Here is a 15,212-nt window from a genome sequence, read left to right as displayed (position 1 = left end):
ACTCTTTCTCTCTCTCTATATATATATTATATATATTATACATACATATTGTGTGTATATATTATATATATATATATAAAGAAAACGAACACAGCAAAAGTTTCTTAAAATGTACAAAAAAGTATATAAATTAAAAAATGATACAGAGCAAGAGTTCTCAAGAGGTTAAACTAAATCAGATTGAGCTGCTCAAAATAAATGTAAATAGCATTTCCAACAATGTACGAAATAAATAGAAAATAAATAAAACACGTTGAAAATTAGAACTCCACGACGAAGTTGTGTTCGTTGAAATGCTTACAGTTTTATTAAATTTGCATATTCTGGTTTCTCCATTACGTGGATATAGAAACCAGGATTCTTTATTTCTTCCAAAGGTTTAAAATCGCCGTAGATAGTGTGCTTGGCCCTGTAATGGAACGCTTCGTCCAACATGTCCTTGAACACATTTAACCTGTGTGGATAATAGGACAGTCTGAATTCGCTGACTTGCTCTTCCTCTTCCTTCCCTTCATCCAAGGTTATCATATAATCTAAGGTGACGATCGATGGTTTTCCCGAAACGAATAGTACCGATGATTTAATGTTTGTTGTACGTTGACTCTAAAATTCCATAAAAAATGGTTCTAATAAAGATTACATTACAAAAGTTCATGCGCCAAAATCGAATTGTTTAAATTCGAGGGCCCAAATTTGAATACTTTCAATTTGAATATTTTACATTTGAATGCTTTGCATTAGAGTATTTAAGACGCATCTATAGATGGAATTTTGTATATAATTTTTTTGAAGAAAATCGAAAATTTATTTGTTTATAGACTCGAAGTTTCTGAAGTATACTTACATTGTAATATATGCATTTCGCCGGTACATTTCCAGTATCAATTATATCATCGTAATTTCTGTGATCAATCAGCAACAAGCCACCGGGTTTCACGCAGTGTTCAAAATTCAATAATGCTTGCCTACATTCGATAACGAAGTTGAAAAGAAAACTCTTGCAATCTACTAATACATTAATACGGAGTAAGATATATCAATATTACCTTTGTTCTCTTTGATCTCCAAAAGTGTCAGGCATGTGAGCAAAACTATTCCCCAAGCAAATTACTGCATCAAATCCATCTCCTATTAAATGACGAATATCCTTTGGTAAAGTCAACCAGTTCGCCTCTTCAATTTCTGCAGAACATCGTTAAACAAATAATTAATACATTGCCAAGGTATTCAGTTTTATTACTCTTCTCTCAAATTAAAAGAAACACTCAAAATCTTAATTTTACATTAATAAAAAGCAAATACTCTCGATATAATTCATCAATTGGATCCTCAATCTTTTGGATACAACAATTCCTTTATTTATAAACATGTCATATCACTTCTATTATATATTAATTCTATCATATCTATATCTGCAAAAAATGAAGAATGACTTGTTTTGCAAGATATAAGATATGACAGCCAACATGTTAATATCAACTTGACTCTTAACTTATAACTTATAGTGTAACAATAATTCAGTATAATCTTCAGCAAAACAATCGGAAATCAAAACAGTCGGCTATGCGAAAGAATTGACCTTCGATAAGGTACTAATCTTTTGCACTTTGTTGCGATAAGCAATAACGGTTTACAGTACACATAAACGTTCGAACAGGGAGGAAAGGAATATATCGGGTTAATGATTTCATCATATATTTGCTTTTCTGTATTTCTCTTGACGATAGAAAACTATGAAATGTCGCGTTATATAAATTACGAGTCATAGATCTCTTCTGATCTGCTTTTGACGCAACGCATGCAGCGAATACGCATAGGAAATTTTACCTCAATATTCGCTAATCGTATAAGCACTAGGTCGAACTATGAACTTTGCGAAAATAACAACAATTTAATATTTATATTTCAGTTAATTAGCTAATCTCACAATAGTAACGAATTTCATAACCTACTAAAAAAGAGTAATATCATTTGCGATATAAATTATTAGTTAATATTAGTATACATACATACATATATATATCTTATGGTATTGAGGATTATAATCGAATTTATTAATTTATCCAGTTACCGTTAAAAACGATTTGCGTTCCAAATAAAAACATTAATATTAATCTCAAGCTGAAGTAATCTTTAGGAATTAATTTTCATTTATTTTCACTTATTCAAAAAATAAAAAACGTTTCCATTTATAATATGTTATTTAATGTTAGGTTTATCTTGCATTCATTAATATTTTTAATTACTTTCGAATAACTATATTCGTTGTTCTGAATCAATTTATCTGAATCTAAAGGATTTTTTATACCAACAAAAGTAAATAAGATATTAATGAATCCAAGACGAATAATGTTCAATATTATTCATTTGAAATAAATGGAACACTCCGTATATACATATATTCCACGGTAAAGCAATATTTACCCCAATTGTCAAACGCTGGCTCCTTTCTGCGTTCCCATCGTGCCTTCAAAGCATATTTTAACATCTTATCCGAAGCGTCTACACTGAGCACTTCGAAACCCTCCTCGAGTAGCATCACCGAGTCCACACCAGTCCCGCATGCTACATCCAAAATTTTCTTGCATCCCTTATCTCTCAGCATACCGACCAAAAAGTCACGATAATTCTGCGTTCTTTGATTTTTATCGCCTATAAACACTTCCCATACTTTAGCTGCTCTCCCGTCAGCATACTGATCTCGAACACCTTCTGCAGCTGTACCTAACGACCTCGTGCGAAATATGGAATCCATCTCTTCTCAATTTTTTCAATCGAAGGCACTGAAAATGTTTTCATATAAAATATAATAGATTGAACTTGGTTATTGAATTACGTCATTGACTCGCGGTTATGAAACATACAGAGAAGTTGTTGATTGATAGATAGACGTTTTATCTACAGACGGATACATTACTTTTATCGATTATTGTTTTTAGAGGATTTTTATGAAGGTACAGTGGAAGACGAAAGAAAGTTTGAAGGATATACAGTAGAAAAATATTACAATCTAAAGAAAGAAGCTATAATTGATAAAAAAAATGAAGTTATGAATAGACATAATATAGATGACTGTTATCAGCATGGTAAAAAATATTTAGGACAGCAAAGTTACTATTAATGTAATATAGTTATTATACACAAATATGAATCTGGAATTTTCTTCCGTCCCCACCTGTATACAGTAGGAAATTATTATTATTATTATTACTATTGTTATTATTATTATTATTATTACTATTGTTATTATTATTATTATTATTATTATTATTATTATTATTATTGGATTTAGAATTATCAGAAATAATGTAGGGATATGAAATGATTTTTATACATTTATGGAAAATTTTAAGATGTAAAAATATATAGGATACATATATATATGTCTTTTTTCTTCATGTATCCTATATATTTTTACATCTTTAAATTTTCCATAAATGTGTGTACATATATATCCCTTTTTCGATATAATCGACGTCCCAGAAGTAACGTACTTACATCGTACAATAACCTTATCTAGGATTTAGATAATTCGATTACTATTTATGATTAAATTATGGCAAATCTATTATGAAAATGTGACGAATTAATGGGTCACCGTAACTGTAATACGTGATTTAAATATAAATCATTCAGAATTGCTATAACTTCTCCATTTATTAAACAAAATTTTAATATTTACAATCTTATTTTATAGTTTTATACATATCTCTCTTTACATTTTTTCTAAATATTTTACTAAGTTATGTATTAATACGATTACTATCATTATTTTCAACAATTACATTGCTCGATCTATTATCTATTGCTCGACTATATTACAGAATATTTCGCAATTTACCTTCACTATAATGCAATAAAGAAAGAACATGCAATATATCATTTAAATTTATGAAATTAAAACATATTGTACCTTCTGAATAAATAAACTGCAATTTGTTGCTTCCTAAACGATGATGGGATTAAGATAAAAATATTGTGATCACCACGAAAGATATTCAAGCGTGAAAAAATAAGTGAAGATGAAAAATTAATAACAAAATGAGTTAGAAATTAGCATTAATGCACGCTGTGATAGAAGCACACAGAACAACTGAACGATGATCACGGATGCGTACAATATATATGATCCTGTGTTCATGAGCTTGTATGATGCAATATTTTTCCCGCTTTCACTTGAAATCGTTGGTAAATCATCATGACATATCGTGATACGACAAAATGTTCACAGAAAAGTAAAAAATAGAATTTTCTATTTACGCTTTCATGTCATTGTCACATGATATCATATCATCATTTTATCAAATTTTCAAGCGTTTCTTTTTATTTATTGATACCTCATCAAAAAAACAGCACCTCAAAATACGGTGCAGCAACATTATTTTGAGAACAATTTTGTTATTTATTTATAATTATTTTTTTAACTAAAACGATAAATAATTAACATTATTTAAAAATAAATCTTTTTTACAGGTGAGGATGATCGTAGATTGTTTTGAACAAAATAACAATTTGTGGTATAAAATTCTATAATTATTTTGTCAGAACAAATTACATATAATTCGCATACTTATTTCTATATTAAACACATGCTAGAAGTTTCCGTTAATCTCATCAGTACCAAAAAACGAATGTGTAATCTTCAACAGGGATTCTGGTAGAAATTTTTAAAAGCATACTTCAAAGATATAATATATTATATTTGGAAGTTCTCGAGAATAACAGATTCTTTGCTAAATACTAGATGATTGTGCAGTGCTTTGCCATGTTTTTTTTTTTTTTTTTTTAGTGCATAATAGCAAATATACAGTGCCAGACAGAAACATTTACGAAACAAAAAACAAATCCTACAATGTAAAGAGGAGAGTCCATTGAATCGATTATTCTCAGTATGAAACAGTAAAGAATTTAAGTACTAAATGCTAAAATTTAGTTTTGTAAAAAAACTAATATTTAGTAAGTTCCATCTTAATATTATCTGCATAAAACATAATTTATGTTTTTAATGAAAATTAGGCTTGAATGTATGAAAACTTAATGATCATTCATGGAAAAAGTTATATGTCAAAGATATTACGGATACAATACTTTTATTGGTAGACTAATTGGCAGAAACACTGTAAAATGGCAGTTTCTTGTTCCTTGCAGATAAAATCTTTCCTTTTACATTTAATTCTTTGATTCTATTCTATTCTGAATACGAGACATAGACGTTAATTTTTTTTAAGTTAAAGAAGCCAATGCAACAAATAATCTTTCACTGCTTGTAACATTAAAGTATGCATGAACATTCGTAATCATTCTGCTAAATCGATTAACTTTATTTATTAGCAATATACATGTTTCAATCAAGTGAAAACTTAGTAATCACGTGTTTGATGAACATTACTGAATATCGTTGAAAGAAAATTAGAAAATTTAGTTTTGCAAGTGAATACCAATTATGGTACAATTTTGGGCTGTGCACAAAAATTCAATTGTTAACTGTGCAATAGTTCATTTTAAACACTAACAAGGTTTAATTTATTTTTTTGTATGAGACTATTTAATGATTAGTTGAACGTCGAACTATATCACTTTGTCATTTGTAGTAATTTTTTTGTTGCTCTTGCTCCATCCCAACCTGTATCCTTACGCAACATCTCACTCTCATATATTCTTTAAGTCTTCTGGTAAGTCATTCTTAGGATGTTTGTTTTCAAAGTGTTGTTTGTATGTCTTTGGATCTGGCATTTGTGCCTACAAACAGATTATTATTTTTTAATTTTAAATACACTAAAGTCTATAATATAGGTTATTAAAAATAGATAACATACTAACCTTACAAACTATGCACACGTGTACTAAAGCTTTCTGTGCAGCCTTTTTTTGTTCATTAGCACTATGTCCTTGTTGCTTTTTTACTTTCGCAGCCTTCTCGGCTGCCTTAGCTTGTGACTGAATCTTTTGTTGTCCACGAGCCATTCTGAAATAATGTTATAATTGTTATATTATTGCAAATGTGTCCATATTTCCAAATTTACAAAAATTACATAAAACTTTACACCAAAATGATCGTTTGTTAAATCTCTCAACACATGAGATGGAACTTAAATTCCAGAAAATTAAAGATTTCGCTATCAATTTTATTAGATATCTTTAATCAAAATGAGCACATAAGGTGTTCGATGATAATGGAAAATAAGGTTCATATAAATTCCTAGTTGCAATGAACTCCATAAAAAAACGTGGACATCGTGCATCTTAGCTTAACTGCACAGTCTTCGGTCCTTTCTCTTTAATAGATCATTATAACATACTTTCTCTTCATCGAGATTACTCTGATATATACCCAACCTATAAAATAGGTGACTGATGTGCCAAAGATTACCTGCGATGTGGTCTAATTCGCGTAATCAAGCATATCCCAAGGGAAAAAACAGTAATACGAAATGCATAGGTTAAATTTGCGAAGAAATTTACAACAGGTGAAGAAGACGAAATTTTCGATGAAATGGTGTTGCGAAAAGTAGATCGCTCACCTGTCCGAGGATGAACGTGTATTTATAAGCAAGATATTCTTGCTAATTCGATGATCCGGGGCTCGATTATCCGTAACAGAAACAAATTAATTTTGTTTCCGTGTTTTGTTGTAGAATCGAGACTGACCAGAGGAAAAATTTGCAATGAAAACCGAGAAATTAAGAACTATGCTCGGAACACATCTGTTGGGATGAGCAATCTTCGAACATCCACACGTGAAGTACTGCCTTTCAAACAAGAATTGTGTGCAAAACGAAGAAAAAATAAAATTGAAATTAAATATTTGAGAGTTGGTACGAGTACGATCGGATACTTGTTAAGTTTTCTTTATTTGGCTTTTTATTCGATTGCTCAGAATACACCTTGAGGTTGAAATTGTTTTTAATCGATATTTAAATATTAAAGCCTACAAGTTCAGTAACCGCATTCTTGACACGCGAGATATATGTGTGCGTATTATGTCGAAATACTTTCTTCCAATGAGAATGCTAGCTTCCTATGATACTTGCTTCCTATTGGTCAAAATTTTTGTCACATTTTTTGAAGGTTATTATAATTTTTGAATCATAGTAGATTGCTATGTTCTTCTGATCTTAAAACCTATTTTCTAATTAATTTTTAGTAGTTATTATTAAGGTTTGAAATATTTTGAAAATATCTGTTTAGAATATCAATTTTCATAAGAATCAATCGTATTACGTGCTAAACATTTTAAGGGCTACTACATTTGTTCTCGAAAATATTTGAATACTTGTATTAATATTTTATGAATATATCAAGTGTCCTATATGAAATATTCTGAATATATATTAGTAATAGTGACTACGCTATCATCATCATATTGGTCAAATTTGAAATTAATTTGAAAACATACATAAAAACTATAATTTCAGATTGTTTTGAAATTTGACTAATATGTATAATTATAACAGTCATATCTTATCGTAGTAATGAAATTTCAAACTGTTTTATATAACATATAGAATATATATACATATTTAAAATGTTTTATGTTAAATGTTAATTTCGAAATGTTTTACATAACATATACAATATATATACATCAAAGTCTTTTATAATAAATATTCAAATATGTACTTTCACGAGTCACTATATGTTCTATTTAATATCCGACTTTAATTATTAAATTTCGCTTTTAAAAGGAGCTTTGGCACTTTTAATTTGTTTTATTGTAACTTATAAAGTGAAGATACAACGATTGATGATACAGACAGCAACTACAAATTTGTATTCAATTATTTTTATTTACAAAGTAAATCTATCGTAGTATGCGACCAACTATATGTAATACAATATGAAGACAAACTACAACTTTATTTGCTCACTGATATTCGCTACGCACCTTCAAATTTTTATATAAAAAGAAATCTACACATGCTTCGAACAATTAATTTCGTGGAATATTCTGAATGACATATAGAACGCTATTATATTGCCTATTTTACTAACATTCCGCCTGCCATTAAAGTTGCATATAATGCTCGATCATTTTATGGAATATTGTTTAAGACACTTTATAAAATGGTATTTGATTACTAAATACTGTTTTTGTAGGGTATGATATCGTTTTTTTTATTATTTGTTACGGGGTTATAACTTCTCAAGCATGTTAATATTGCCACTAAAATATTCTATCATGTGGTGCTGTTAATATAATTGTTATTAGGTCTTTAACAATGCGGTCATCAGTTTACAAACGCAATAATGTAAATCAAATTACGAGAAGAGCTTCGATTATCGTAACATAATTCCATTTTAATCATCAATACATAAACTAAATATGCAATAACGGACGTACGTATATGTATATATAAATAAATTTCTACATGCACGATAGAAACTTAATTTGTTTCTTTCAAGTCTCTTTCATAAGAGGTATACGTATCCAGAGTACTCACACCATACATACGTACATGCTAATTCTTCCAACTATACAACGTAAGTAAATTAACTAAAGTAACGAAGTAAATTTTTAATAATATTTCACGAACAGAAAGATAAAGAACGCATAAACACACTTTTTCTCATCACCGTGTCAATCACGCATAGTTGTAATTAAATTTTATAAATTTTTTACGAACACATTGGATGAAATGTCTTGCTTAAGTTTAGTTATATTTACTTTTAGAATTTTCAAAAAAATGCATCTGATATACGCAGTTTAATATTACAATACGTAGAATATATTAGAGAATCTGAGCGCCATTAATTAACTCTCAGATTTTAGAGAAACAAGCACTAATCATATGAATAAGTTATTCATTACCTATCGATTAATAATTACAACTGCTAAACTAATATATATATATGTATATATAGATAAATGTGTACGAAGAATAAATAAATTTTTTTTTATTCAACGAATTTTCTTATACAATTCGAAAAAAATAATATAGCATTAATTACGTCCATCGAAAGTTACATTTCTTTTTTTCGTAATGCTTATGAAGTGCACGCTTCGATACTTTTTGTGCATGCAGAAATATTTATTTTCTATTCCTACTTAACAATAGAATATTTATATATATATATATATATATATATATATATGTATCTGATAAATGTATTCAAACAATGTAACTTGTTTTAAATATGAAATGCTGCAGTAAATTCCCGACGTACAATTGATTAAATAACAATAAATTAACGGTGAAATAAATTAAAAATTTATACAATGATAATCGCTTTTTTTAATCACTAGTACCAGCTATTTCGAATCTACATATCTCTAAGTACAAATATACATTGACAAAATCATTTTTCAATGATAAGAAAGTACCAACAAATATCGATTTTAACCAAAAAGGAAGAAAAGAAGAGAAAGAGAAGAAACTATATTTACACTTAAATGCATGTCATGATCATTTTCTAACATTATGAATTATATGTTCCATCCATTTTATAAATTATTAAAATACCATAACCATACTATATACATACACTTAAAGTTTCAAATTAAATAAAATTCTGTGAAACTCAAAGTTTAAGAAAAGAAAGAAAATTTGATATTAACGTAAAATACATTAAATCCATAAGAAGATAATATGCATACCATATTCATTATTCTGACACTCTGGCAGTGTAAAGATAACAACTGACAATCTATCATTTTGTTTTAACAATTCCAGGTGAAACATAAGCTATAACTTTTTTTTGTAACTACAAAATCTTGTTATTGTTAATAATTATTCCAAATTACTAATAATAAATATCAATAACCGCTCAAAAATATTATATATATATATATAAAACTGCACCACATTATTCTACTAAAACGACTAAACTCATGGAAAACAATTGTTTTCATCCCAATAGTTCATCGCAATCGCAGGCGGTAAAATGAAGTTGTACAAGCTGTGGCTTTTTGGCAAGCTATTTATGTATTTATAGATATGATAATGCCAACAAAGTTCCGATACTATGTATTTATATATTTAATTGTATGCCTTGTATATCGGCATCGTAAATGAACTATTAATGTCCATAGAATATTTGAAGTTCACTTTCTCTTTTTCGTTTATACTCTTTTCATGACAATATTCTATTAGTAACGTGATAACTTAAGTGATGAAACATGTAACAGTTGCCAAGAGAGCAAGGAGATGTTATGAAAAATATATTTGGATATAAAAACGAAACTACTTTACAAGTTCCACTGAAAGCAGGATATGATTTAAAAAAGAATACATATAGAGTTAGATTAATAATATCATCGACAGGAAATAGCGCAAATTAGGAACAACCGATCAGCGTAGATTTGGATTAACGTCAACTTGCTTTTTAATACGTAATAATACTGTCGTGTACCATTGATCCAATCGCGAAATCGAATCGTATTCCTTTACCGCTTCTGTAAAACCTTCGAGGTTTTCGTCCTCAATGTGTTCTATTAGTGTCTGAAATAAAGATTAAAACATCTACCATATCAGAGTATAATATCGAGTTTCTTTTAAACAAGGAAGATTTCATGATATCTACTTAACAGAATATAAATAACAGAATATATTTCGTACCTTTATCAATTTGTATTCTCTAGAATCCTGGAATGCAGGATATTGTTCCTGATAACGTTCAATCGCGTGTTGCGCGTTCAATGTATCAACACACAAGTGACACAGTGCTGCCCGGAAAAAGTATTCCTTCGCGCTGTATTTTAACAGAGAACTTTCTAAAGATGCAGATGCAACCTGTAGAATAAAATAAAACAAAGCTTTATAATCTATTCTTTTTTTTTTATCACAATTCCGATTATTATTATTAAAGGAACATAGCTTACCTGTTCATAAATTTGTATAGCCTTATCATAATTTTCAAGCTGAGCAGCATACTGTGCAACTTTCAAAAGACATTTATTGGCAGAGGAATTGCTCTCCTCTCCACGAAAGTAGTCAGCAGCTTGTTCATAATGATGAACTGCTCTCTCAAGATCCATGGCTTCGCTTTCATACATCTCAGCTATACTTTGATGATGCTTGGCTGCCATTGTGAACCGACCCATGTCGGTGTAAATTTCAATAGCCTTTAACAGGCAACTAATTGCCTCTAAAAATATATGCAATCAATTTATTATTGGATTTCATACTCCTTGGCTACAGATGCAAGCATTGAAAGTTATTATCACTGTACCATTTATATCAGATTTTTTGAAAGAATTAGCAGCATCTACATAATTGGTAGCTGCATCGTGACGACTACCCGCCTTGGCATGCAATTCTGCTGCTTCATAGAATGTACTCCCTGCTGAACTCCAATTCTTTGCCATCTTGAACAAGTTTGCAGCACGTTGGTAACATTCTACAGCTTCTTCAACCTTCGATGACCCACTATAATGAGAATATTAAACGTCTCAACAATTAAAATGTAATATCAACGAAATTTATTTGTATCTCAAAATTACTCGATTTCAGCTCGTATATAATACATAATTATTGCACTATGAGGCATCTAGTAACAAATATTGTTACATATTAAAAGTACAAAGATAATAAAAAATAAAATAAAAGATAAAAATAAAGAAAATAGACACATCAGAGAAAAACAGAGTGCAAAAATTACATGCTTTCGTGATTTTGATACTTGTTATGCTGCACCTTAATTTAGTTTTGACATACTATATCGGTAATGAAATTGCTACGCATAGAGATATACACATGCAAATGCATAGAAATGAATGATTTATTGAACGATCGAAAGAAATGTACTATAAAAGAACAATGTTTTTGCAAAGAAGAAAGGCATAATGTTCATTTTTATTGTAAATCGAAGTAAATAAATAATGCGAATCAAGATTGGATATTTAGTGGCGGACGAGTTCAAGTAAATCGATGTAGTAAACGTACCCAAATAGAGAACCCAGGAAGCTCTTGGAAGATGCTAGCTTCTTCTCGGCCTCGGCTATTAATTGTAACGCTTTCTGTTCGTTGTCAGCCATGGTTTTCGTTCAATCCTTACACGTAACAGTTTCGAAAATGTCTTAAATCATGAACTTCGCAGGAAAAATCACCTCCCACTCTGCCGATTCGACGTCACTAAAGTCAATGAAAGTGAATCATGTATCATCGCCAACAGGATTGCCAACGTTCGAACATAATCTATTCCTAGCCTAGTTCATAATGATGTTTCGATATCTGCCTTGTTGTAATTGGCTAATAATTTTTCTTCTAATAAGTAATATTTAAATATTTTAATTTATATTAATAATTCTAATAAAAAATATTCTGTCTTTTAAAATAGATAATTATACACTAGAGAGATAAATAACTAGATTAAGTAGATAATAATTAGGTTAGATTCGATTTTCAATTAATTGATATTTTGAATTTAAATATAGTTGGTAACAACAGCGCCAAAAATTATTTTATGTTTGTTTCAGAAGCAAAGTGTTAAGGACAGAGAAAGATTTCAATTTAATAAAGTTAAAAATTATTATCACAATTAAAAACATCAATAATGTCGGGCGTGTGTAAACATGCATTAAAATCTTTGCGTCCTGGAATGCAAAATGCGTTTGTAATCGGCATAATTGTAAACAGTTTCAACATGAAAACGATCGATGCTACACGTACGAGATGTATGAATTTTATTTTTTATTTAAATTGAATTTAGAAAAACAAACTCAACAAATTTGCGTGGAGAATACTTTTGCGATTTATGTATGGATAGATTAATAAAATTTTAATTTTAGTTAACAATGGTGATCGAGGCGTATGGACGTTTACGTTACGCGATTCAAAAGAAGATTCTATAAATGTAACTGTATGGGGCAGTACTCTATTTGTTAGAAGATTAACTTCCACTTTTCATATTGGGAGCGTAGGTTCGTAAAAAATTAATGATTAATGATACATTATTTACACAACATTTGTATTTGAAATTTTACTTGAGCCTGAGCTTGAGCTTGAGCTTGAGCTTGAGCTTGAGCTTGAGCTTGAGCTTGAGCTTCTACTTGTACTTGAATTTGCACTTATCTTGTATTTGTACTTGAACTTGAATTTGAATATTTGAATTTAAATATAAAGAATATTTGAGTTTTTTAAGTTTAAATATTCGAATTTGAATCTAATTTCGAATATTTTAGTTTGAATTCAAAATTGAGCTAAATAAATCCTTATGCCACAAAATAACTATTTTCTCCCCTATCTATTTCTATTTTTATAATTTTCGACCACTCTCTTTTTTTTAGTTAGTCAATTTATGTCTATTCAATTAAGTTATACATATTTAAATTTAACTTACAGTGGAAGTTATAAATCCAAAAGTGTTGGAGCGACGTTTAGAGGACAGGAACGAGGCGTTTGTACCGTGGGTGTCCAGCTCGTGCAGTCTAACGGTGAACGAGGGCAACTCGCTAGTGCAAATTCATGACGCACCAACACGCGCAGAATATGAACCTTTGCTGATGCTCCCGATTAAGAAGCTGACTGGCCTGCGAACTCTGAAAAGCATTTTTGAAAACTTGGAAGCGCTACGCGATCAATATGTCGACACCTTAGTAGCTGTTACTTTTGTATGCTTTAAATTTAGAAATCATCGGAGGATATCGATGAAATTCTCATTTTATATTTATATCTGCTACAAAGAAATTTCCTTTCCTTTGCATAATTTTTGCAACACAAATATATTTAATTCTAATATTCGAGATAGAAAATATATTTTGAGATTTAAATTTCTATATTATTTTCTTAATTGAAAGATAATGCAAATTTTATGTTTGATAGGTCAGTGATATTCGAAACGCAATAACACGCGACGGAAAGAGTATAAAGTTTCGTAACTTTGAGGCAGTGGACGGATCAACGGACAAAGTAGCGTCCTTAGTACTTTGGGAAAATGAATGGATCGAAAGAGCTGCGTTATGGGAACCAAAACGTATTGTGCTTCTCCTCGTGGATGCTCGTATCGCGTACGATAATTTCAAGAAAAAAACTCTTTTATCTATAGGTTGTAATTCAAAAAGTCAAAGTAGCAGCAAAAGTTTCCATATGATATCATCTATATGTATGTATATTCACAGCTAGAAAAACAATGATCACCGAGAATCCTGATATACCGCAATGCACAGCCATAAGAAACACGGTGCAGTGTTATGATAATGATATTATGTCTGGAAATTTCGCGACACCAAATCGTAAGAACAGTTAATCTTATAAATTTGTTCATTTACATGTGATTTGTATCGTTTCATGTACTTATAATCGTATACAAAGCGTGAATTAATATTACCCAAAGTCCATTTCCACAGCTGATACAATTACAAATGTAATGACCATAAGAGAAATTTCTGAAAAACTGAATAAAAAACCGAAACAAGGAGAAAGGATTCAATTCGCTACGATTTTAAAGGCATACGTAATGGATATAAATGTGGAGACCTTAAGCCCTGGAATACTATCGATTAGATGGTTAATTTATTTTCTTTTTTCTCAATAATCAATATTTTTTAACATAGTAGCTTTATAATTTCTCGTCTCTCTTAGCGCTTTATGTAAAAAAGTCATTGATGATAATCGAGATTCGTGTATGAATCTCGAATGTCCATCAGGCAATGGAACTCGCGTTCCTCTAAACACGATAAGCCTCAATTTAAAAGTCAATTTAAAAGACAACACAGGTTATCTTATTGGCTGTCGATTGTCCGGAGATGCGGCTGAACGTGTTCTTGGTTGCACAGCTAATGAGTTTCAGGTTTTTAAAATTGTATTTAAAATTATAAAATTATATTATTATAGGATAATTGGATTTCAGTATAACTATCCTTTTGTAAATCTCTTTAGGGAATGATACTTCCTCAACGCACCGAATTAAAGTGGAAATATGCACTGGAAAAGTGTGACGTACGTTTGCACGTACTTGGTCCTACAGCCACGTTTCCGAATGCTATATATAATATTCTATCGATTTATCGAATTCAAGAAGACGAAGATGAGGATGAAGATACTGGACTGGTTAACGACCTTGTCTCGAACGACTTTTAAACTTCATTCTTTAACATTCTTAAATATCAATAAATCATCATTCTTAAATATTATGAAATATATTGAAATTGGCCATTTATAATTTTTTTAATAATTGAATTATCTATAGACATTCCAAACATAACTTTATGTTTTCGAGTCGCATTGTGAAACAATTGGAGGATTTTTAAAAGGAATAATAAATGAAACTACACA

At 29.8% G+C, this 15,212-nt stretch overlaps 4 protein-coding genes across 5 annotated transcripts; 1 reads left to right on the top strand and 3 right to left on the bottom strand.

Annotated features, from left to right (window-relative positions):
- Positions 1 to 279: 279 nt before the first annotated feature.
- Gnmt (Glycine N-methyltransferase) lies at positions 280 to 4,308 on the bottom strand. The gene is made up of 5 exons (XM_072016600.1): positions 3,914 to 4,308; positions 2,425 to 2,783; positions 1,047 to 1,182; positions 845 to 965; positions 280 to 603 (listed from the first exon to the last, which is right to left on the bottom strand). The coding sequence occupies exons 2-5, from the start codon at positions 2,753 to 2,755 to the stop codon at positions 298 to 300; spliced, it is 894 nt and encodes a 297-aa protein (XP_071872701.1). The 5' UTR covers positions 2,756 to 2,783; positions 3,914 to 4,308; the 3' UTR covers positions 280 to 297.
- Positions 4,309 to 4,511: 203 nt separating this feature from the next.
- On the bottom strand, positions 4,512 to 6,823 carry LOC139994191 (zinc finger protein 706). Of its 2 annotated transcripts, none has more exons than XM_072016605.1 (3): positions 6,522 to 6,823; positions 5,821 to 5,965; positions 4,512 to 5,739 (listed from the first exon to the last, which is right to left on the bottom strand). In XM_072016605.1, exons 2-3 carry the CDS (start codon positions 5,962 to 5,964, stop codon positions 5,650 to 5,652), a joined length of 234 nt encoding a protein of 77 aa, XP_071872706.1. In that variant the 5' UTR covers position 5,965; positions 6,522 to 6,823; the 3' UTR covers positions 4,512 to 5,649. The 2 variants fall into 2 exon arrangements, with proteins under 2 accessions (XP_071872706.1, XP_071872707.1); XM_072016606.1 differs by lacking the exon at positions 6,522 to 6,823 and adding an exon at positions 6,371 to 6,493.
- Positions 6,824 to 8,407: 1,584 nt separating this feature from the next.
- On the bottom strand, positions 8,408 to 13,420 carry Alphasnap (Alpha-soluble NSF attachment protein). Its single transcript, XM_072016601.1, has 6 exons — positions 13,279 to 13,420; positions 11,883 to 12,071; positions 11,170 to 11,366; positions 10,820 to 11,085; positions 10,557 to 10,730; positions 8,408 to 10,439 (listed from the first exon to the last, which is right to left on the bottom strand). Exons 2-6 carry the CDS (start codon positions 11,972 to 11,974, stop codon positions 10,290 to 10,292), a joined length of 879 nt encoding a protein of 292 aa, XP_071872702.1. The 5' UTR covers positions 11,975 to 12,071; positions 13,279 to 13,420; the 3' UTR covers positions 8,408 to 10,289.
- Hdm (meiosis specific with OB domains hold'em) lies at positions 12,424 to 15,204 on the top strand. The gene is made up of 8 exons (XM_072016585.1): positions 12,424 to 12,613; positions 12,728 to 12,859; positions 13,281 to 13,549; positions 13,761 to 13,983; positions 14,057 to 14,170; positions 14,285 to 14,444; positions 14,520 to 14,727; positions 14,817 to 15,204. Exons 1-8 carry the CDS (start codon positions 12,493 to 12,495, stop codon positions 15,015 to 15,017), a joined length of 1,428 nt encoding a protein of 475 aa, XP_071872686.1. The 5' UTR covers positions 12,424 to 12,492; the 3' UTR covers positions 15,018 to 15,204.
- The last annotated feature ends 8 nt before the right edge of the window (positions 15,205 to 15,212 follow it).

Source organism: Bombus fervidus, chromosome 14, assembly GCF_041682495.2.
Source record: "Bombus fervidus isolate BK054 chromosome 14, iyBomFerv1, whole genome shotgun sequence".
Lineage (NCBI taxonomy): Eukaryota > Metazoa > Arthropoda > Insecta > Hymenoptera > Apidae > Bombus > Bombus fervidus.
Note: the sequence above shows the minus strand (reverse complement) of the source record. Positions and strands in the feature narration are given on the sequence as shown.